Source organism: Odontomachus brunneus, unplaced genomic scaffold, assembly GCF_010583005.1.
Source record: "Odontomachus brunneus isolate Ranch 3 - 2012 unplaced genomic scaffold, Obru_v1 Obru_scaffold_100, whole genome shotgun sequence".
NCBI classification, from domain to species: domain Eukaryota; kingdom Metazoa; phylum Arthropoda; class Insecta; order Hymenoptera; family Formicidae; genus Odontomachus; species Odontomachus brunneus.
This window is the reverse complement of record NW_022639550.1, coordinates 569,646-594,108: the sequence shown is the minus strand read 5'-3', so window position 1 is coordinate 594,108 and position 24,463 is coordinate 569,646. Positions and strand designations below refer to the sequence as shown.

General features: G+C 39.8%; 4 protein-coding genes across 6 annotated transcripts in view; 1 reads left to right on the top strand and 3 right to left on the bottom strand.

Annotated features, from left to right (window-relative positions):
• Window positions 1-1,792, bottom strand: part of LOC116848744 (LHFPL tetraspan subfamily member 3 protein) — a 7,656-nt gene extending 5,864 nt beyond the window's left edge. The window contains exons 1-2 of the mRNA XM_032825166.1: window positions 1,493-1,792; window positions 265-1,184 (exon numbers count right to left, since the gene is read on the bottom strand). Of these exons, the coding sequence (XP_032681057.1) occupies window positions 265-481 (217 nt within the window). The 5' untranslated portion in view covers window positions 482-1,184; window positions 1,493-1,792. The remainder of the gene's footprint in view (window positions 1-264; window positions 1,185-1,492) is intronic.
• A 5,809-nt stretch (window positions 1,793-7,601) lies between these two features.
• Window positions 7,602-8,904, top strand: LOC116848755 (pre-mRNA-splicing factor 38). The gene is made up of 3 exons (XM_032825188.1): window positions 7,602-7,802; window positions 7,949-8,316; window positions 8,395-8,904. Exons 1-3 carry the CDS (start codon window positions 7,639-7,641, stop codon window positions 8,778-8,780), a joined length of 918 nt encoding a protein of 305 aa, XP_032681079.1. The 5' UTR covers window positions 7,602-7,638; the 3' UTR covers window positions 8,781-8,904.
• On the bottom strand, window positions 8,791-11,511 carry LOC116848752 (vacuolar fusion protein MON1 homolog A). Its single transcript, XM_032825184.1, has 7 exons — window positions 11,111-11,511; window positions 10,665-10,987; window positions 10,329-10,572; window positions 9,955-10,239; window positions 9,687-9,877; window positions 9,512-9,614; window positions 8,791-9,435 (listed from the first exon to the last, which is right to left on the bottom strand). Exons 1-7 carry the CDS (start codon window positions 11,381-11,383, stop codon window positions 9,295-9,297), a joined length of 1,560 nt encoding a protein of 519 aa, XP_032681075.1. The 5' UTR covers window positions 11,384-11,511; the 3' UTR covers window positions 8,791-9,294.
• A 962-nt stretch (window positions 11,512-12,473) lies between these two features.
• Window positions 12,474-22,618, bottom strand: LOC116848753 (C3 and PZP-like alpha-2-macroglobulin domain-containing protein 8). 3 transcript variants are annotated; one of them, XM_032825185.1, is made up of 8 exons: window positions 22,454-22,618; window positions 17,590-17,726; window positions 17,044-17,168; window positions 16,716-16,855; window positions 15,350-15,564; window positions 14,430-14,679; window positions 13,621-13,865; window positions 12,474-13,446 (listed from the first exon to the last, which is right to left on the bottom strand). In XM_032825185.1, exons 1-8 carry the CDS (start codon window positions 22,461-22,463, stop codon window positions 13,216-13,218), a joined length of 1,353 nt encoding a protein of 450 aa, XP_032681076.1. In that variant the 5' UTR covers window positions 22,464-22,618; the 3' UTR covers window positions 12,474-13,215. The 3 variants fall into 3 exon arrangements, with proteins under 3 accessions (XP_032681076.1, XP_032681077.1, XP_032681078.1); XM_032825186.1 differs by lacking the exons at window positions 14,430-14,679; window positions 15,350-15,564 and adding an exon at window positions 16,303-16,329; XM_032825187.1 differs by lacking the exons at window positions 14,430-14,679; window positions 15,350-15,564.
• Between the last annotated feature and the right edge of the window lie 1,845 nt (window positions 22,619-24,463).

Genomic DNA, 24,463 nt, shown 5'->3' with positions numbered 1-24,463 from the left:
TATATATATATATATATATATATATATATATATATATAATTTTAAGAAGATTCTTCTAAAATTAAAAGAAGAAAGTATTCTTCATTAGAAAAGAAATATTTTTTCAGTGAAAGTTTGCACTTAGAATATGAGATTATGGTAAATAATACTTTGCAATTAGAATTCTTTCTTTTGGACGTTAAAATATTAAAATTGAAAAGAAAATCGAGATATGTCCTCTGGTGTTGCAAAAGAGGATAGAAAAGAGGTGCGTCGCGAACATACCGTTGCCGCCGTAGCTGCATCTGGTCCACAGACCAAATCTTCCGGGATTTTCGTGCTCGAGATCGCCCAGCCATTCCGGTGTGACGAAAGCGACGACACCGATAATGGCATAGCATATGGTGAAGATACCCCATAACACTCCGATCGCCTTGGAGTTGCGGATGTAATTGGTCGCGTACATGTGAGAGGACTCGACGTACTCTATCTTTGAACCCATCTCGGTATCGCAAAGTTACCAATTCCTTCGTCGTGATCGTCAAGGCGAACTCGTCCGTCGTTTGCGCGATTTTTCCTTCGTGAAATCGTTTTCGATTGTGACATTAACCGCACGCAAATCAACCGCACACGTCACAGCGATATGAAGGAATCGCCGATCTACCCGAGACTACGTCGATTCTTCTGCGACGCGTGGAGCGTCGGTAAAAGGTCGTCGATCTTAGAAGTTACTCTCCATCGTCCAATTGTTGGACGACAATAAGACTGTTGTGTGCAAGACACGCGAGTCACGCGAATAGTCCGTTCAGGGGAAACTTGGCGAACAAAGAACAATACTTTCGCTGCGCTAACGACGAGCGCATGTCGCGACGCGACACGATTTCGCGATTAAATCCGCGCTCTCTTCCCTTCGCGGACACAAGTCTCTTCCAGGATCAGCGGGGATTAGCGACCGGTCGGTTATTTGATTTCGCTTCCCGGCTGTTCCCTCATCGCCGATCCCTCACCGCACACTCCGGAGTAGTAAAACAATCGCACGATCGTATCCGCAATCAGACAGTCGGCGACGTCGTCCGTGACATTTACGTGCGGCTGAACGTTCAGCTACGTTCACCGGTTAGATCGCACCTTTCCTCCACGCAAGCGACACACCGGTCGTTTCTTCTAACTCTGCCCGGAACGGAGAACGGAATCTTGAGTCTCACCTGTTGACAGGATCGAATTTTAAAAACAATTAAAAATTAGATTGACATATTTCCGTAAAAAATACATCCTCGATTTGACGATTCATTTTGTATTAGTCGTCTTATTACGTAATCGTAATTTTCAGTTGTGACGCAAATAGGAATCTATATTACAGAGCTGCAATATCTATGTAATCTAAAAAAAATCTAAAGAAAGAAACACGTGGAATTTATGTTACCGGTGAAATTTATTTGTAAATATAATAACGAATACTAACGCGCGTAACACACATCAGCTCATAGTATACGTCGTGAAGAATCCAACTCACCAAAGTAACTGACACACTTCCTTGCTTCACGAAAAACTCCGTAAGAGAATATTAGTGACGTCACTAAAAACACAGGGCTTCAAAGGAATACGTAAAGGTGGAGAAAGCGAACCAGGTGGAAGCACGATTGGAACGACGAATGTTACCGGCAATCACTATGCTGCAACGAGACTTGCACATGCAACGGCGCATGCGACGCGGTCGCCTACAAGGACGAGCGGAAAATGCGACTCGCGGGAGAAAGACGAGGAGCACGATATGACGGTGCAGCTCAAGATGGCCGTTCAGGTGAGTTCAGGTTGCCAGGTGAGTGTGCGGCAAGGATGGGAAGAGAAGGAGAGAAAGAGATAAAAGAGAAAAGGCTCGGAAAAGAGGGGCCTGCCGTGAATGGCCTCTTATGGACCCCGCCGAGCAACCGCGAAGAGAAAGGTGACACCGAAAAGGTGGCATGCCATATACTGGCTTTGTTAAATCCACGATCTTTCTGTCTTAATATAACGGCTTGATTTTGTTCTTAAACTACAGTAGAATCCTTTACGTCGTGGATTCGAGATATTATGTCTTATGTTTTAGTGTGTTCGCATTATAATTCTTATAATAAATTTCATCGATAACAAATTCCACGCATTTTTTTATTTTTATAAAGATATTGTAGTTCTATAATATATATAAATTTTCACATTTGCAAATAAAACTTTCCGCAATGAGTTTCTTTTTTATTTTAATTTTTTTCATGAAAATGTATAACGCAAACTTAAAAGCGCTGTTATCTTATTATAGTTATCGAAGTTGAAGACAGATCAAACAGCTAAGAATTTGCACAATAAATTTATTTATAATATTTCCTATTATATCCTGAGATAAGCAAATCTATCAAATACGTGATATATTCAAGTATTATAAATAAATTAAAGAAAAAGTTCCACATGAACAAATGTTTCATATGAAATACAATATCAATTAGACATTCATAAAACATCCATACTTTCAACAAATATTTATCTAGTGGATGTCAAATAAAAATCTAATGTATTCTCGCAGACAAATAAGATTTCTGTATAAGTTTCAGAAGGCATCCGTCTAGGAGAATTGGAAAACAAATTGTACCATTGGACAAGCCAAAAATTACTTAAAAGTAGACGATCTATCCGAATATATACATCATATCCATTATAAAACTTTGCGTAAAATCTATGAAGATCTTTAAATATTTTAGATCGTATTATTTATTATATGTTATTATTTCATATTTTATATTAGATTATATTATGCAATATAACAAAAGGTCATTTGAAATCCAATTATCTTTCTGGTTTATTATCTACTTCCTCGTCTGAAATTTATGAAATATCAAAAAAGTTTGAATATCAAATGAACAAAATCAAATATCAAATGAACAAAAAATTAAAATTTTATTTTCAAAATTATTTTAAAAAGTATAAGTCTTAGCAAACTGATTTTTTTATGATTTTGAACAAAAATCTCTGAAATTCAGTTTAGCCAACACACAAACTATGGCTTAAATAAGTTTAAAATTATTTAAGTCTCGGTTAAATAATTTAGAGGAAAGTAGCCAAAAGCGACATAGGCTTCCTAAAGCGACATATCTTTATATCTCATATATTAAATGTTGTATTTTATTGAAACTAATATAAACGTAATCCGTTTTATCAGTTAAGTCATAGAAAATTCATACTTGGTATATTTCTTGTTCCTTTATATGCTAAATTAGTAAATATCGAGTTTTACAAATTCGTAAGTTTTACTTCTATGATTTTTATTGACGAATTACGTAGACTAAATAGCGATAATTATCATTTTGTTCAATATTAAGTTCTTCTACATGCATTTGACTTTTGTAAAAATATTTTTTTAATATTTTTACCTTCATCACTTTTTTACTGTATAATTTGAACAATTTTATGAGAATGTGTCTTAAAGTGACATTCCTACAGTATGCAATAGGTGCGATCTGTAACTAACATAACTTGATTAATAACCTCCCGTTGTGATATGACATTTGTTTATTTTAAAATTTAATTTTATTTAGTTTAAAAATATAACATGTAAAATATGTGAGAAAATGAAAAAGATGGAAAAAAATATATCCCAGACAGCACCAAATATTTATAAAATATTTACAAAATATTTATAAGATTTATTTGAATATTTTATAAATATTTACCAAAATATTTCATAGATATTTTTATGACTTTAGTTTCAATAAATCAATAAATCATAAATATTTATCATAAATATTATAAAAATATTTATTAAAATGTATACATTTATATACTTTTTTCTCTTTTCTGAACTTTTAAAAAATTTTTTAAATGTATATGTTCTTAGTTTTCACTTTATATTATTTTACACGCTACTTAATTCAAGTTAAAATGTACTTCGAAAATTTGCTTATAATTGCCGAGATTCGAACCTGAGACTTCTGGTTCTTGAGTCGTTCACCTTACCTACTGCGTCACTTTGACTGAAAGACGCTTTATATTGTATACATATGGTATATCCATGTACGAAAACAAATGATTTATTTACAAGAAGAGAATAAATTCTTTTAAATGTAAAAAGTATGTTTAAAAAGTATGTAAAAAGTATATTTAAAAAATATTTACTTGTTTTAAAAGTAAATAAAATATAAACAAATCAGTTTGTAAATTTAAATAAATTGTTTTTTGATAATAAAAGAAACTTTAATTTGAAACACGAAAAAGATACTTTGAATATTAGAAAATAATTTATATAGATTTATACAATGATTAACTTGTATTTCATTTACTTTTAAAACAAGCAAATATTTATTTAAACACAGTTTTTACATTAAAAAAACTAATTTTCTTCTTGTAAAGAAATCATTTTTTTTTTCTAGAAATTCATTTTACAGCTCATTTTACAAATTTAATAAAATATTACTTTATATCTATTATATATTTTCTAAAATCTAACAAATATTTTTTTAAGTTAAAAAATTATATTTAATAAATATATTTCTTTGATTTAAAGAATTTTGTTCATACATTACCAATTTAAATTTCGATTTTCTTATTTCTTCATTAATTTAATAATTTTAAATAATTACATTTATTTTTTTATGTATACTATTTATACTTATATCATAGATTTATATTTATATTTATAGAAATATTTACAAAATATTACTACAAATATTTATTTTTTATTTACTATAAATATTGTATAAAATATTTAGTCTATATTTTAATAATATTTTGAATAAAGATTTTGATACTTTATTCTTTATGTATAGAAATATTTATAAAATATTTATATAATATTTTTAAAAAATAATTCGACATAAATATTTATGAATCTTTATCATAAATATTGTGTGCTGTCGGGGTATTTATTTAATTATATTTCCCTTTTGTAACATTATATTTTGAATAAATAAATATTTAACCATTAAACACATTAATGAACTATTTATTATCAAATATTATCATATATGCGACATATTATATAAATTCCAATAGGTATGTCGCTATTTTTTTAACTCCATTTTCATGCGTTTTACAAAAATATTTTTTATTTTAAGTCTAGAAATTTCAGTAAAAACGTGATATTATCTGATAAGAGGTATTTCCAACTACATGTATGTATATATATTTACATTTATATTTTGAGTTTTATATTAAGACATAACATCCAAAAACAAAGTGGTATGTCGCTTTTAGTGCCTTTACTCTACTAAATTTTAGCCAAAATCGATTTAGCTGAGACACAAACCATTTAGAACTTCACTAGCGAAGACTCAAATCTTTGGGTTTGCATCTCGGCTAAATTACCTTGAAATGATTTTATCTGTTATCTACTGAGAAAAAGTATGAGTATTGGCACCGACGAGGTATTAGAAAAGACCGTCGGCCTTACGGGCTTTAACGATACGGAGAAATCTCACCGTACATTTTATATTTCACTTTTTTTTTAGGATAAGGGTAGTCACACGGACAGACAAAAGCGCTTTGTATGAGAAATGGTCAATATTGTCATCGTTCTTCAATTACTTCCGGGACCCTCCGGACCCTTTGGCCGTGTCGAAAATTTACCCAAGGTTGACAGTCTTTAAGGCTGCGTTCTAAAACTCTACTCGACGGGTAGAGTAGTATTTCATTGACTAATAAGAACAAAGATAATTAGGATTTCTTTATCATAATTGACCAATTAAGGTTACTTTCCAACAAGAGACACAAGTCGACACAAACATGATTCTATCTTTGTTCCACATTTAGTGAGTAACAAAGATAGGATGATACTTGTGGGCGCTTTCCAATTGCTTAATACATCTTGACACATACGTACACAAAACCAATTTATTGGTCACATATTATCTAAAATATCTTGTAAGATAATATACAACCAATAAACTGGTTTTGTGTAACACACAAAACGTAACTGGAAAGCACCCTGTGTCGACTTGTGTCTCTTGTTGGAAAGCAACCTAAATGTACTCTACCCACCGAGTAGAATTTTGGAACGCAACCCAAGAGTATCTCGTCGGTGGTATTGGTTGATATCCGCGGCACGACACATACAGTTTGGGCCGCAATATGTTTCTCTCTGGTACCAGAGAGAAACCTGAGCAGTCACCAGCTTGATTTTAGTAGACAGAATTGGGCGCTAGAGTCCCTATAAAATAGAGTCTGGTCACTCGGCTAGTTTTGGAAAAATTGGCGGCCGTATATATAGGCGTTTTTTCGTTTCGTGACCACAGTAGCGTTTGGTTAGTTTGGTCCACTTAACGCTACGGTGGTCACAAAATGAAAAAACACCTTATATGAACGCAACTGGTATTTATCGCGTAACGCGATAAATACCAGTATCAGTTTGATTATAAATTGTTAATAGAAGTAAGTAAAATTATTCTGTATGTGGTTTTCGAAGTAAAATAAAAAAGTTAAGTCAGTTAAAAATTGTGATATTATAAAAAAAGTCGTATTCATTATATAAATTGTCATCGTAACCTCGTAACCTCGTTTTATTCAGAACAGTATCTGAAAAGGCAATTGTGTAAAATAGTGCAATACGAAATATGAATTTTCAGATCTCAAAATGCCAACATGTTGTGTTCTACAATGCTATAACTATTATCAGAACTATTATCAGAAAGCCTTTTTACTGTATTCGTTTCCTGCAAATTAATAATGTTTCAAGTTTACAATCAAAATTATGTTTTTATTTATTCATTTCACAGTTTAATATAAAGGATTACTAATTGTTCATAATTTTCTTATTTTACTTTTCAAATTATTCCGCTTCCCATGACAATTTCTATTGATTCCATGTTTTTCCAAACCTTGTTTCGACTAATAAAGAGGAACACGCACGTAGCCAGACTCTATCTAAAGGCTAAATCACACTAACGATTTGCGATAGATGATTGACGATTGAAGATTGGAACTTGACCAATTAGAACAAAGCAAGCCAAGACTGAAGCTTGTTGATTCGTTAAAATCTAATCTTTAATCATCAATCGTCAATCATCAATTGCTAGTGTGATTTGGCCTTTAAAGTCTGTATCAGACTACGGATTAAGATTGAGATTAAATAAAAAATTGGTCAATCAGGGCAAAGTTTACCAAACTTGAGCTTAGTAAATTTTGCTCTGATTGGCTAAATTTCAATTCAATCTTAATTCTAATCTACAGTCTGATACGGGCTTAACAAATACTGATTGTTTTCCAACAAGAGATACAAGTCGACACAAGTATCATCCTATCTTTGTTACTCACTAAATGTGGAGCAAAAATAAAATGATGTTTATGTCGACTTGTGTCTCTTGTTGGAAAGCAATCACTATAGTGTTTCTAGTAACAGAGTGCACCTGGGTAGGGAATCTGAACGCACCCTTATAGGGACTCTAAAGTAACTGCTCACTTGCGTCCGTAGCCGCTGTAAAGGCCTTCACACACACTTTCCGTAACAGTAACCGTAAGACGTAACGTAAGAATTGACCAATCACGTTGAGAATCGTCGAAACATAAGATCGCCATTTTTGTGAATACTCCATCGTAATTGGTCAATTCTGACGTTACGTCTTACGGTTACTGTTACGGAAAGTGTGTGTGAAGGCCTTAATATTTCTTGCTGCACTAATTCACAGGCCAAAACATTCGAAAATGGCGAATCGCACGGTAAAAGATGCTAAATCTATTCGAGGTACAAATCCGCAATATTTGGTAGAAAAAATCATCAGGTCTCGAATATACGATTCCAAATATTGGAAGGAAGAATGTTTCGCTTTAACAGCCGAATTGTTAGTCGACAAGGCGATGGAGTTGAGGTTAGAATTAGCAAAATATAACCTTTGTGAATATTTCTTGCCGGTGTTAATTTTCTACAGTTTCAATTGTAAACATTTATTTTTCTAAATAAAGATTATTGATATGCAATATTAGAATTAATCATATTTATTATCTGTATTTTTAGATTTCTAGGAGGGGTGTACGGTGGCAATGTGAAACCAACACCATTTCTTTGCCTTATATTGAAAATGCTGCAAATACAACCTGAGAAGGATATTATAGTCGAGTTCATAAAGAACGAAGAGTTTAAATATGTTCGTGCTTTGGGTGCACTTTACATGAGATTGACTGGTTCTTCCTTGGATTGTTACAAATATTTGGAGCCGTTATTCAATGACAACAGGAAACTTAGAATACAAAACAAGCAGGGCATATATGAGCTAATACATATGGACGAATTCATTGACAATCTTCTCAGGGAAGAGAGATGTTGCGATGTTATCTTACCAAGAATTCAAAAGAGACATGTTCTAGAAGAGAATAATGAACTGGGTAATTTATGCTTTAAATTAATTAATCTGTTTTCTCTGCTTGAACTTCTTTATAAATATATCCAATTTTGTTTGATAGAGGCTAAGATATCAGCGTTGGAAGATGACATGGACGATGGTATTGAATCGTCAGAGGATGAAGAGGTTCCACAAAGTAAAGAAGCACCGCGCAAAAGGCCAGACGATCACGAGCGCGATAGAGATCGCCATAGAGACAGAGATAAGAGGCATTCTCGATCTGAGAAGAAATCTGAGAAGGAGAAGCAAAGATCGAGAAGTAGGGAGCGGGACAGAGATAGAAGAGAGCGCAAACGCAGCAAATCGCCGAAATCACACTCATCGTCGCACAAGGATAAAGAGAGAGACAGAGATCGTCACAGGAGAGACGACCGTGAAAGAGAAAGGGAGAGAGAGAGAGAAAGAGACCGGGATCGGAGAAGAGAACGTGATAGAGCTAGGCATTGAACTATTCAAATACGAGAAATCTGACTTTTTATCAAGCATTGTTTACATGGAATACAAAAATTGGATAAATCGAGAGACGAAGTATAACTGATAATAAACAAATAACTTTGTCCACTCTTTCTTATTTTCAGTGTTATTTGAATGTATTTAGTACCCGGTGAATCACGTGCGGGAGGAGGATGATTTTGGTATGAAAATTATAGTGTATAATATTACATCAGGAGCGCGTTCGTGTAAGATATTTGAATATATGTACATTTTTATAAACTTACGTTATATTATAACAGCTCTATTAAATAAAAAAATAGTGAATGGCATTGTTACCAATAACAATGGACGAATAATAACTATATTCTTGCACTTGAAAACTATTGCGAAAACGTTTTGCTTTGGAATCCCTCTTGTAATATATCTCGAACGTTTTCGGATTATGTTTGGTCTTTCGGTAAACGCTTCCAACACATCACTGCCAGTATATCACTCATATACACGTCCAAGTAGTATCTGATGATATTCAAAACGTAGGCGAATTCAAGATGAATAATCTCTCTTCTTCTTTTTTGATCCACTTTAACAGCTTGCTGACTGCCTCAATAGCGTCTGGTTTCGTCACCAGAGGCTCGAATGTTACGTATAATTCGAAACCGGAAGCCACCTAGAAAAGATACATGTTTTATTTGGAGGGAAAATCTATATTATGTGATCAAGTTGTGTATACTTTTTCTTCTTACCCATGCCAACATCGTTTCCTTGTCTAGTTGTTGAAATATAAGCTTCAACGGTCGACTAGGTGAATGTAATCTATGATGTAAACACTGATAAAGTCCCAGCAATCTGAAAATAAACCGCCATTAGTACATTGATCTTTATCAAAGGAATATTTCATTTAATCTTATTTAATCTTACCGTTCTACTTCCTCCTCCGTAGTATAAGGAGGCTGAAGCCCAGGGCTCCAAAATTGCGCGGTGCTTTTGCACTTGTACAATACGTGTCGCATCTCAGGCAGCCCAATATCGGCGGTCGTAATCGTTGGCTTATTCATGGACTCGTTTATCGCCTCTAAACAATTTGTCCGCCGCAATTTTTCCACGATTTTCTACGAAGCAATTCTCGCATTACTCGCACAAAACGGTTTCGTTTCTCGATCAATATTGCCTCATTTATCACTCTTACTTGTTTGGCTTCCGATAATACGAAAAACACGTCCCTATCGACGGTGAGTAATAACAAACATGCCTGGCAATCTTCCGCCAGATAGGAAACGTGACCGTGCATATATCCATTTGGATCGAATTTCGGTAGACATATCGGTGTCCAGCTCTCAGCTGTCTTAAGCGACTCGGAGCTGTCTACCAGATTTTGTATTATATGTAGATCCATTGGATGTAGGAAAAATTTATTCATCCTAACCAGCGTCACCAGCTGGTTGTTAGCTAGAAGTATCGCGAATACTAAATTCTGAAAGATATAATTTTTGTTTTCAATAAAACAACTGTGTACTGGAGGGAGATAGTGCTTTTCCCAAGTATTCTCTATAAGGCTTTTACCTTGATCTTAGCACACGTTTGAATAATGGTCTGCGTAATCGAACTTCTCATAGAGGGTAGTAGGGGCAAACATTTAATAGCCCCTAAAAAAAAAGCTGGCTCCCTATCCATAAAATTTAATAAATGATCTATCAGTCTTTCACTACCAGTTAATAATCTCCGTAGATCAAAGTTCCTCCTTTGATCGTATACTCTGTTCAGTTGAGACTGTGTCAATACAGAGATTATCTGATTATATACATATCTGGAAACAATTATGCCAAATACATGAAATACAGACTCAAAATATCTCATTGAATATACAAAAAAAAAATATATATATCAAATAATACATACGTTAACTGTAAAGTAAGTTGAGGTACACTCTCCAAAGTTTTGGATACCGCCACTAAGATCAACGGGCCCTTAACGACGAAGACAAAATTTGTGTTGCCTGCATGCACCGACCTAATCATATCGCTGCCATCTTGCACAAATGATACTAAAGCCTGCATGACCCCCATAAGAGTGACTAGCTTGTCCTCTGAACTGTATCTAGAGTATATAGGCTTGCCCGCCTGACTCAGAATGAAGATATGTTTCCTTTGGGCTAACCAGGTCTTGCAGTGCAACGGATCTCCATCCAGACTACTCAGACTCAGACAGTGTGTCACATCATCCTGAAAAACAGCAATGACAATAGAAGCATCTCACACGTCCAAGCAATAACTAGAGAATCGTTCTCAAAGTCCACCCAACGGCAAATCCGGTGATGACCGGAGAAAAAGGTTATGAAAACATACCATTTCGGAGTCATCAAGAGGTAGAGTTTTCTCGGCTTCCGGCGGGCTAACAGCGGTAGGTGTTGTCGGAATGTTCTGCGAGTCTTCCTGGATCTCGGAGATGGTGCTGGTAGTGCTCTCCTTCATCTGCCTGTCATCAATGCTGCTGCTCATCTCCTGCTCATACTCGTCGAAGCTGTCGGTAGTGACGAGCATCGTCTCTGTGGAAGCGCCGGGCTCGATACCCGGCTCAGCGATGCCGTCGTCGATCGCGTCCGGCTCTTTCGCGGCCATCTCTGTGACCGGAATGTCACCGACGATTCGCTACTCTGCGATTTTCACTGGCGTTTGACATTTAACGACAAACCACCGGGGCTCGGCCGCCATTGCTTCGCTAAGTTCATTACAAGGTCGCCAGTGGTGCGCTGCCGTCGAGTTGGTTCGCGAATTGGTTCATTGGGTGGGTACGAATGACAGGTGTTACTACGACGCTCTCATTGGTGCACTCGCGCGCCACGCTATCTATCTCCATTCTCACTCTTTAAAACCCGCATGAGCTTTAAACACGTTCTGAGAGATGTGCATTCATGTCGCATAAAGAACGGAAAGATGAAGATTAGAAAATAATCTCATTTTTGTGGTATTTATGGTGTTTTGAACAGTTTAGGTATTACGAAGGCAACGTGTCGATTCTCTGTAAACATGACAGTATGAAGGAAACAGTATAAAGTAACAATAACATTACATTAATGTTATGAGTTTCCATTCAACAATGTAAGTGCAATATAACATACGTTGTACAGTCAGGAATTAAAAGTTTGTCCATAATTTTTAGAATGTGTGAACTCCCTCATTTTGTCCAATGGAAGAATGCTCTCGTTGAACAAGAAGGATGAATTCACAAACTTACTTTAAAAATTACGAACAACCTTTCAGTCCCCGATCATAACAGTTATATTGTTGAACGGGAAATTATAACATTAATGTGATGTTACTCAGTGGCGTTGTCAGAAAAAAGCTTCGGAGGGGGAGGGGCTGTACTTTTTATTTTTAACGAGCAAAGAAAAGATCATTCGAAAAAATTTTTCTCACACTCAGCGTAACCCAGAAAATTAAAATTAATTTCGGGGCTGGAGGGCTGCAGCCCCTTCAACCCCCTTCCCTCCCGGCTACACCACTGATGTTATTTATTCAATGTTAATTTGGATGTTGATTAAGAGGTGGAAAGTGACTTTTTTCCATCTATTTTTTAAAGTTATATTATAAGAACATTTAAACACAACGCGTTTAAAACATACGTAAAATCAATATGGTAATTTATAAAAGAAAATGATGAATTATGCTTGATGAATAGAATTGTGACGCAAGTAATACGTACATGTGGTTACCACAAAGAATAAGGAAGATTTTCTATTGTTTGTATGTTCTTCTATATTGTAACAATACAGAATCCGAAAATATACTTCTTGACAAAGCATGTAGTATTGTGCGTTAGAAAAACTCTGTAGCTATCATCATCATTATATATATGATGTATCGTCTCGGCAGAGACGATAAACGTAACATTTTCCGGCGTTTACCAATTAAGAATATGTATATGTATATAGCATACATAGCATAGCTACATATATTTGCTGTTTGATTTTCTCTTCCTATAGCGTGACTGCGATTTATACTCTGTGCGAATAAGCAGACGCTTGCGTAGACGACGACAGAACAGCGCGTCGCCGACTTATCGGCCAGTTCTGCAGCATCAGCCGCGACTTACGATGTACACTAGACTAGTTTGCACACTCGAGATTCATCCTCTCTCCCTCCTTCTCTCTTTCCGTATATTTTACGAGCGCGATACAATATTCGCTCGAATAAAATTAATAAATGGACACGTACCGAAAATTTGACAAGTTCAACGTCGACGTCACATTGTTCGATCGTTCGCTTCTGTTTCCAAATTTTTTTTCGAAAGTTCGGATACTCTGTCCGGATTTGTTTCGTCGCGTTATGACAGAGCTACACGATATTGTCGCGAGACTGATATTGTTTTCATGCTTTTCCGCAGAACTGCCGATAAAGCCGGCGGCTTCCATCGATTTTCTCCCCACAGCCGGACGGTTTCTCGACGACATTTACTGCGACACCAAGATTTCGTATTCTGGGAAGGCGACCTCGGAACCGGCGAAAGGTATGTAACACACGTTGTGAGATGGCTGCACCTTGCCGATCGTCAACGTACCCTCGTGGTGTACGCGACCGATGAAGAGCGGCTCGCCGTCTTCGGTCTCGCCTCCCGGAATTGCGTTCTGCGGAATGTCGCCGCCGCTCGATGCCACCCATACGGGATTGCACCCGCAAAGAACCTGAAGAAATAAGCAACACAGAAATTAGAAATATGACTATGAGAAAAGAGTGGAACGTTTTGCAAACTTGCATTTTATGATATAATCCATTGAAATCACTTAAACGCTGAATTTCTCCAATATCTTTTGTACGTCTTCAATTGATTCTTTCACAAGATTCTCTCTCGTTCTCACCTGATAATCAGTCTTTCCATGTTCGGCGCCGCCCCAGGCAACGTAGCAGACGCAATGGCCGGGCTTCACTTTGCCGGGAATGAGAGCGCCCTCGTGACGAGCCCTGCCGACGAACAAGGTCTCACCGTCGTTTCCACCCTCGACCGCGCCTGGTGGCACCATTCCACCGGACGCGTCGCACCAGCACTCGCTTCCCGCGTCGACTCCGCGGACTTCCATCGGCGCGGATGGTGTCGCATCGGGATCTACGATCGTGTTTCTCAGTTTAACGGATTGCGCGAACAAGCAGAAATCATATCGATGCAACTTAAATAAGACGTTGAAACGACAAACAAGAGACTAATAAAGCGGTCTTATCTATCTCACCAAGCCACACAAACTAACGCGTAAAAGTGCATATGCATAATTCTTTGGGCGGTTAATACCATTCCAATTGAAAGGGTGATTAGAGAGTGAAGACTAGATAGTAGCCGTGTGCTGAGAATGACACCCCCAGTTATGAAAGCGGAAAAGATGTGTCCACGTTCGCAAAGCCCCAAGCTATGTTTAATTCAAGCGAGGTTTTCGAGAAAGCTGCGGAAAGAGTCCCGTGCGTGAGGAGGAGCATACAGTAGAATTTGCATACGTCGCAACCAAGCGAGAAAGTCGATCGTTCAACGACCGCGAGATCGGCCAATGCCGCTCGACGACGCGATCTGCATGGAAACGCGCGCCGGGGAGCTGCCTCAGGCATTCAGCGTCGATCTCGGATCGCCGAGACGGAGGCTTTGTTTCCCCTTTTTTGTTTTGTCTTTTAGGCAAATCATTACGTTTTCGACCGCTAGCGACGGTAGTAGCGACTGCGGGGTAATGTTCGAAACGGAGTTTCCAGTTCCCGGTCGCACCCCAACCGGTGCGCACCCCCACGTAGCTCACGCCGATGGGATTTGGATCATGCCATTTCATGAGGACAGCACCGTTCTGACCGCCCGTTCTCACCGTGATGAGGCCCTCGAACCACGTGATCGAGAACCTCTTGTGCTCGTGCTCGCTGAGCAGATTCGGCGTGTCCACGCGTACCTGACATCGCATACAAATGTTTTTTTTTTTCACGTGAGAGCGAGAACGAGTACGTGATCGTGCGAAGGTTTGCCGCGAGAAACGCTTATTGCACGGAAAAGGAATCTTGGTTCGTGTAACGGGATGGGTACCAGATGAAAACCAAGTGACAAGAAACCTGCGTCTGGACATTCGGCTGCGTTGAAACTCGGTTGAGAGAAATCATTGAGACTGAATACACGGAGAGAATATTATATCTTTTTTCATGTAAATTCTTTTTAATTTTATTACGAATTTAGTAGTTCAAGAACATATTAAGATTTATCTTGCTAAGAAATCTAGTCAATTTTTTTAATTACATATTTCAGTATCCCTAAAATATGTAAACAGCACGTATAAAATGAAAGGATAAGCAGAGTGTCGCAATCTATTTCTTGTTCACGAAATTTTATAGTAATTTTTGCTGTAAAATCCTTTCCGTGCAGAAATCTTCTATCTAAAAATTGTTCTGTTCCTACAATTCAGTTTTCGTCCGGTCTCCAGACAACAGAAAACCAATTACACGAACCGAGTATTTTCTCCCGTGTGTCACACATTTGGAACACCCGCTGGTAGTTGCAAAGCGAGTAGTTCCGAATGCGTTTGTCACTCATTGATCGCACGTCGAAATTAACCAAATCACTTCTCGAACCTTGTCGGGCTGTTTGCGATCATATCTAATAACGGACGCCATGTTATCCCACCCTCCGAGCATGATTTCGTACATGGGACTCGACTCGCCCTTCCGGCCGGTCAGCGCGATGTGCCCGTTGCTCTTAGCTTTCACGTCGATCAGCACTGAGCCGCCTGGCACGGCATGGAACTGGTACTGTAGATTGTTAGGGGTGTTCAAGGAGTTGCGGTGACCTTGGCAAATGTGGAGAGAGAGAGGAAGAGAGAGAAAAAGAAAAAAAATTAAAAAACCAAGTTATCAGCCGCGAAACTCGAGATGAACCGCGCGAATGTGAAATGACGATCGCATAATCGTTGCGCGGGATATCTTATAAATTAAATTGTAGCATATTCCGCTAATAAATATTACAAAAAATCTTCCACTTCTTACATATTCTTATATACTTTATTTGATGTTCTCTTTATCAGGCAAAAGCGTGAAAAGCAATCGACTCGAAATTTCTCGCTGAATATCAATTGATGTATGGACGTGTGAGGCAAATATCGATTATGCTACGTTGGTCCGAATCAGTGCTTCAACTAATTGTATAATCGAGGTGATTTTGGAGGGCTACGCCTATCTATTTACGCTCCCCACGGATGATGCTAGAACGGCAAGAGGATGTAGACCTCGAGAATCGCCTCGATTACACAATTCCGAGCACTAGTCCGAATCATATCTGAACGTGCAGCGTATCGATATGCTGAATTAATCAAATGCTACGATATTTTCATCAAGTATCGCTCCACTTTGCGACGAAATGAATTCTACAAGATAAGCGTCTTTAATCCAGCATCGACCACACGTGGTGAAAGGTAAATCGTGCTTGGGTGGAGTCAAACATACTCGGGCAGACAAGCAGAACCTAAGGGACGGCACGTGCGACTAAATGCAAGACCTCTTTCGTGTAGCCTTCAAAATACATTACGTACAACCACCGAAACCTCCGCAGCATATGGCTGTGCGAGTCGCGATGCGTTAGCAGATCGTCCGTGAATCGTCGCATTAAAGAGAGACACCGAAGGAGAGAAAATCATCGGAAAATCAGAAAGTCAAGTTAAGTCAATCTAGATGATACCTGACAGAAGAGAAAAGGTTTGCTCAACTTTTAAGGGAGTTGATATGATTTACTCTACGAATTGTCTTTTCTTCGCTTACTATCCCCTAAGCGCGAAACAGTGTACTTTCTATATTACAATCTATGAAACAAGATGTGTCAGAGGCAAAGTATACACTAAGTATACACTAAGTATACACAGTAAAGCGAGAAGTTCCGCGAGGACAATGCTCTTGTCCTCAGATCGCGGTTGGGAGAAGAGGAAGAAGAAGCAATTACAACGCTTACCTTCGATCAACCAATCACCGGTGGCACCCCAGCCGGTGCAGACGCCGAAGTGACTAATTCCGAACGGTTCCGGATCGGCGTAGGACATGAACGGAGCCGACTCGCCCTCCTTGCCCACCGTGAGATTGCCGTCGTCCCACCTGCGGATTTTACAAAGCTGATGAAGATTTTTGCAAACGTTAAATAAGTATTACAAAGTCTACGTGTCTGTGTGTGTGTACACTTCGTAAGATTAAACGCGAAACATGTGATCGACTCGACTTAAGACGGTAACGACGCACGGGCGCGGCTTAATGATTCTCTAATGAGCCTAAAAACGAGCGCCCACCTGATCCAAAAGCCACGATAGTCATCTCCGTTGAGGATTCCAGGTGTTTCCATTTCTGCCACATCCGGCTTGACCCTGTTCTTCCGTATAACCGACTTGCTGTTGCTCCAACCTCCGATGAAGACCTGGAGAAAAAACGCGATATTCAATTGTACTATAATTCGCCGACACGAAGAGAAGCCTCGCGTTCCTTAAACTGATCGTGGAACATATGGAAAGATATATCTGGCGACTAAAATATTAAACTACATCTGAAAAAAGAACTTTAATCGTAAGGTGTTGTTTTCTGTATTCTAAACGAAAACTCTTACCGAAAATATATTTCTCTTCTAACGAAGTAGACTATTCGGAAATTTACTAGATATTATTCTAATTTTTCAGAAATCAAGAGGAATGTGTTTACTTATCTCTCTTTAGGAATATTGTGTTTACAATTTTCGCCTTCTGATTTTAGAAGAATTCTTTCCTCGTCAGAGGAATTCCGCTGAGGATAAGGAAATTATATTTCGAATGTACGTTAGAAAAATGTGAAACAAAGTCTCTCACCTCGTACATCGGTTCTCCTTCCTGAGGACCGGTCGTGAGAGCGACGTGAGCATCGTTGGCCGCTTTTACCCGGAACTGGATCTGCCCGGCCGTCACCGGGTAGAAGTTGTACTCCAATTTGTCCTGAGTGGTAAGCGCTGAAACGCAAACAGCCCCACGTGAATGGTCGGCTGGACTTTGTTACGCGATAACTCGCCTCGTCGCTTTTGCATCTTGCGCGACGTGTTACTGGCGACAGCAGAGTGCGAGTCGCAACCCGCATCAGTGACGACGAGTCGCTCTAGTATCAATCTAGGTGTGTTCTTCACGTCGCGAAAAATAGGACGGAATGCCGGTGTCCGGCGAATCGAGACATCCTGACGCCAAGGCGTGAGTCGCGAAATAGACGCGAAAGTAGGACAGCGCAGGACACTCGATCGATATCCCGGGCGATCAGCAATCGCGCAACACGCGGCTTACGTAGTACATGTGTTACATCCCGTGATTCGATCGTAATATTTTAATGACAGGCCCACAAAGGTCATCCGGTGCAATCGAGGCACATGTGGCGCACGCGAACTCGCCCTCATAAAAACCGAGCCTGAAGTCTATTCGCGTACGAGAGGATGAGTCACCGGCCGTTATAATATTCGCCGATGATAATATTCGCGTAACGACGAGCACCCGGGCGATCTTAACGACGTACGGACGACACCGTGGCTATCGACTGCTAATCGTTCCGATACTGCGAGCAATGAGACTCGCTCAAACCAGCCAGTATCGCCGACTTGATCGAGTTCCGTGGTCATAAATCCTCGTCTTCGTGACGTGTTCAATAAGCGATGTAATTTCCTCGCCGTGATCCTCCGCGAGAGTCGAATAAACGGCTATTTCTGCCTCGGTGAGATCACGGCTTCGTGGCGACAATAACTTCGCGTGCCCTGACCCATAACGAAATTATCAATAATTGACGATTATCCGCCATCTCCTATGGTATCTGCATCGTGTATTTCAACGGGTTCCATCTCCTCTGTAATTTGTATCTATATCATGTACTTGAAGGAGCTTTACGAGTCGAGTAAATCTACTTAATTACCTATCTCGTGCTTAGCAGTGCAGAGGCAGCAGCAGTTTTAAAAAACAACCGACACAACAAACCGACACCTTGCCCGTGCGCAAGCCTATCGCAAACTATCAATTCCGAGGTCGCGCAATAAAAAAAAAACATTCTCGCCAGGTTCTAATGGCCGTCGTCTTCTATTCTGCATATCTTCGGTTGATACGCGAGGCGCAGGAACGTTACGCACGTAACGATTATAAATAGTCACCTGCGCTACCGGCAGTACACGGAGTCGGTCCTCGCTGCTGACATCACACGTTGTGAACGAAGAAGAAGGGATTGGATATCAGTCCCCCGCGCATAAGGGAGTTGTTTGTGCATACGTCGGCGAAATGTATGATCGGTGAGACACTAAGATCGAGGTCACCGGCGAGCGCGGCGAGTCTTCTAACGCCATCGTGTGCTGATGTCATCCTTATTTCTACGTCAATTACTTCACATTACGCTACGTCTGCGATCCAGAACGATCGTTGGAATGACAATCCTTCGATAGGCGACGCGTCACGGAGAGCTCGGTCGCTCGGAGAATGACCGGGGCCCGATAAAACCCTGACACATCCGTCGCTGACTGCGATTCCTCTCGAAAGAGGCGGCGCGTTCTATCTCGAAAGAGGAGACACGTTCTATCTCGAACCGCGCGGCCTGTCGTCATGTTTCGATACTCGACGAGCGTGCAATCTTCCCTCGCCGAGTTTTCTCGTCGGAAACTTCGGGAAGTTTCTTTCTTGCCCTCCCTGATCGCGCAAAAGCGTCTCCTTCGAGCTCTCCGGACCGCGGTGGCGGCTCGAATCGCGTTAATTTCGTAGCGCGGCAAATTGATTAGCTGCTATGATGTAGGTCGTGGTTCTCGCTCGCAATTAACATAACAATGCGAAAATTAGAGCCATTAAGTCAATTCGCATTGCGCAACGACGAATACCGCTGGAGATGCGCGTTCCGGCACATCTACGCGCGTATCAGCGAATTTCTGCTGTGTCGCGAAATTCTTCTGGAAGACATTCTTCGTCAAGTATGCGAGCGGGAGTGAGCGCGTTCGATGGAACGTTCTAATGAAGCGACTCGCTCCTGATTCTCTCCGACGACCGCGACACCCGCAATGGAATGAAATGAAGTCACGTAATATATAATGATCGCGTGTTTCGGGCAAGAAAAGTGCGAAAGAAAAATGTCCGCAACGGTCGAGCGACTTTGCGCTAAAACTGCCGCATGCTAGTTAATCCTACGGTAAATCGCGACCGATGGCTCAGCAGCGACGCGTGGAACTATTCGCGAAGCCATTCGCCATCGCGCGCTGCCATTGACCTCGCATAGCAACTGTCGTTACTTTGCAACCGGCAAGGTGGACCGGGCAGAACGCGCACCTACATTGGCCGCCATGATCACGGAAATTCGTCAACAGGTGTTGGTGCGTCGTGAACGCGCCACCTGCTGACCCGCAGAGGTTCTTCCTCTGCCGAATTTCTCGCTGCCATTAGACCGAGCCGAGTTCGAACAAATTTCACGGTGAAATTTGCACGGAAAACACATTATATTTTCTCTTCATATAAACTCTATTTCAATTTTGCTGTGCCTTCAGTGATATAGAAATAGATTGCCAATAAAATCTATTTTGCTAAAAGGAATAGCGAATTTTGCGAGAAACATAGTAAAGTTTTTAATAACACGTTTCAGTTCCTAAAACATATAAATAGCATGTGAAACGAAAGGATAATAAATTATTGCAGAATGCTAATCTGTTCCTCGATTACAAAGTTTTACGGTAATTTTTACTATATGAAATTCTCTTGTATAGATAATCTAACACGCGTAAAAAATCCGACGCTTAATTATAAAAATCGCTTTACATTTACATATGTTGCGAGTTGTTCATCGGCTGTTGCGAAAGACATTGTATCGTTTTTCAAACGATACGTATCTGTTCACAGGCACGTCTTTCCGTCCCGATTGCGTAACGGAAGGTAACGCATTTCGTCCGCGCGAGTCTGAAAGGATGATCCTTGAGCGTCTGTAAAATACTTATTTATCTTGACGACTTGAGCTTTGCGCAAGCATGATCTCGAAGAGGAGTTTTCGCGACCGAAAGGATTCGCTCAGCGGACAAATGTTACGTATAATCCAAGCCAGTAAAATTCCCTAATTTCATGGTAAGGGGAGTGGAAGAAGTTGTGTCCATCGTTGGTTCTTTTTTTCGAGATTTCCGTTTGATAATATGTAAAGTCGATCACGTCATAAGACAAGAACTTGAAGAGATAAGGATAGGACAAAGTGCATCATAAATCGTAAACGCGAGGCGCCAAGGCGTCGCGATGCAAAAAGAAAACTTAATTACAGAAAACAAGAATTTCAAGATTTACGAAAGAAAAAAACCGGAAAAATATCACGAAAACGAGTCCCCGAGTATCGCGAAACGCAATCTGGAAGTCGTATTACACAAGGACAAGGGATTGCATTCTTATGACGTGATTAAATCGAGGCTGTTATACCCGAGCGAGCGAGCGAAAGAAGGAGAGAAAGAGAGAGAAAGAGACTCATCGTCGGGAACTATCCGGTATTTATTCTCACAGGCGTTCGTGATGTTGTAACGAAATTACGAAAGTTTTTACAATTATACTCATTCGTGAACATTTACACGAAAAAGAAACGTTTTTAGGTAACGCGCTAACAGACACAAATATTGTCAATGGAGTAGTGTTTGTTGTCACCCGAAAAACACTCACAGCGAATACTTCAACTTCGATTTCTTTTGTTACCTTAAGTTATGTCTTTTCTCTGAAAGTTTAGAGGCAGAAGCAAAGCAAATGTCTGTTATGAATAGATCCGGCCTTGACATTTGGAGTCTCCCTTAGAAACTTGATTCACAATGTGCTCTTTGCTTTCTGCTTCTTGTTCTCTATCTTTTTCAGGCTTAAGATCTAAGTCAGAAAGAGGTAAAGAAACAGGAAGAAATAGGAAGCGAAGAAGATATTGTGGATATGTGCTAACGTAAAAATAGCTTTCCTACGACGTGGCTTATGGCGATCTATTTTCTGGCGTTAAGTTCTTGAGTGTCCAGCAATTGTCTTCTTAAACAGTTGTTTAAACATTCAAGTGCAGTCGTAGAGCATTTATCTCTCCTCAAGACAAGCCGGCCGGCTAGCTAGCGTGCCGGCTTGTCAAACCGGCAGCCGCGCCCCATCTCTATATTTAGAGGACCTCTAGAAAAGAAACTACGCGGCCTCTCTCTTTCTCTCTCTCTTAAGATGGAAGAACTGCCCCTTCCTCCTACAAGTCTCGTTAGATCCCTGTTAGACGCGATCGTTCATAAAATGCAGTCAAGTTTCATCGACGGCAATAACTCACGGTTAGCGAAAGACAAATCTCACAGAGTCGTCTGTCTCGCTTGACCACTAATCAACGAGCCACATTAAATCAGAGTCTCATGAGATAACTTCTTAACATTAGGCGGTATTAAGTTCTTCCGTCATTTTGAAGTGACGTCGATTCAACGCGTCCACATTGTTCCATATTGTTAAGCAACCGTGCTAGTAAAGTCATTGTGATTGAGGATCTCTATTCAGCTCCAAAATTGTCGAGTCCTGGTCGCAATGAATAATGAAACAGAGTCTATACATGGACACATGACTCGTAACAGAAATTACGCAAGAAAATGTAAATAGAAGGAACAGTGTGAGACTCGACAAAGTAGAGCCTCAATGCACATAAATAATAACGAAAAGATCATTGCGCGTGTTTCAGGATACATCGCGTGCGAAAAGTATAACTTACAGACTGCCATGTTGCTCCTCTAGTTGTATACAGAATCGTCTAATTAGGATGAAGCACTGGCGACGTGCACGCGACGAAGACCGAACTTGTACTGCGACGCGCCGCGCAACTTTGACGTCTTTACGATACCGCCGACACGGCGACGTGGCGCATGCGCAATACGCAGGTGCGACGTACAAACTATGCGAATGTTGATTAGCGGCTAGCGGGATGAGTCACGGATCGGCGACGCATATCTGCAAATTCCAACGAAAAGGTCTTCCGTAGATCCGATTGTGACGTAAATGACGACAGCTAGAAGGAGAGACTTAAAATTTAATTCGTCTCTTATTGTAATAACAAAATCGTGTCCTTCTTCTTTAATTAATGGTCTTATAATTTAACACGTCGCTCGTTACGGTCGTAATGAACATTCATTACGCGTCGCGTCGGACGACGAAAGTTCGTTACAGATAAATATTGCGCAATCCGTGATTCATGAGGTCGCAATTCGTTTTTTCTTTCGAATAACATAAATGACGACGGATTATTTATAAATACTTATGGACCGATCGCGTGTGGAGCGAAAAAAAAGTAACGATTGCGCACTCGTTATCATTCGTGGTCGATAATTTCGCCTCAACGCCCCCGGAATTTTTGTTCTCTCACAGAACGTTGCATTTCTCCTGTTACATTCACTGACCTATAAACGCAATGTTGACGCGGCATATGCAATAATAACTATGAAATAATAATGTTCCATCGGGGTGAGCTAATCGGCCTTGTTTCGCTATTAGGTTTCCGAGTAATGGTGATTCGTACGAATTATTCGGGACATGTAAACTAAATTGTCTGAGCTTTTGATATTAACCCAAAGTCCTTGAATGATGTGACAGTTTAGTAAGCTTCCGCAAGTTTCTTCGTAACTTGATTCTCCGCATATAACGTTGGGTCTGTGAGACCCGAACAAATATTCCATTGCTCAATTTTTGTAAAGTGTCTGGAAAAATTTCAACATAGCGCAAATCTATTTCGATATCAGTTTTCGATTTTATCGCGCTACCATTTTATAGCAAAGATCTTCTATATCTCTGGAAATAAATGTATCGAAAAATATTGATTTTCTACAATGTTACAGTATAGTTCAAATCTGCCCAGACCTGACAGACTCAAATTGTATGTATGTCCCCAAAGATGTGATCGTGCGCGGAGGATGCTAAGTATTACCTTTAATGGTAACACATAGTTACCGAGTTACCATCGGATGGTACCAAGCCAACTTGCGATAATTGGCCGGCTTACTTACAGCTCGTAAACTCGCAATCTTCTATTTTTTGTGTTGCATGTAATGATAATTACAAATAAATGTTATTTGGGTGATAATTTCACCCAAAAATTAATTGTCTCATGATTCATGCAGTGCTACTTAAATTACATTCCCCCACAAAATATATCGATTCTTACAATATCTGAACGATACTTTTTATCAAGATTTTGATGAAAAGATAAAACTACCTGAGCTATTTACGCAATGCGCGCAATTGCAAAGTTGGAAACAATTTATTCTGCGCGCAACACATTACCATAGAGATTGCATCTACATGTGACATCTTATTTCTATCGATGCAAGCCCCACACATACACGACGACGGATTAATATGTTCAGCGGCATTATTCGAGCCCGATGCAGCGATTCTAAGTGTGATCGACCGCCGCGAGAGTGTAGTAACCTTCAGCGTTGCTCGTGCAACTGCATCAGGCGCTGACCGGTTCTGAGGCCTCGTGAACGCGTCAAAAAGAGATGCGACTCCGCGATAAGGTCTTAATGCGGTCGCGTGATGCTCGCCATCTCGAGTGAGAATAAGGAAAAAATTGGAATTTAATTTTTCAGCGGGACAAATCTACTAAATTAAAAATCATCATTAGGAAAGGAGAGAGAGAGAAAGAGAGAGAGAGAGTGAGTGAGTGAGTGAGTGAGTGAGTGAGTGAGTGAGTGAGTGAGTGAGTGAGAGAGAGAGAGAGAGAGAGAGA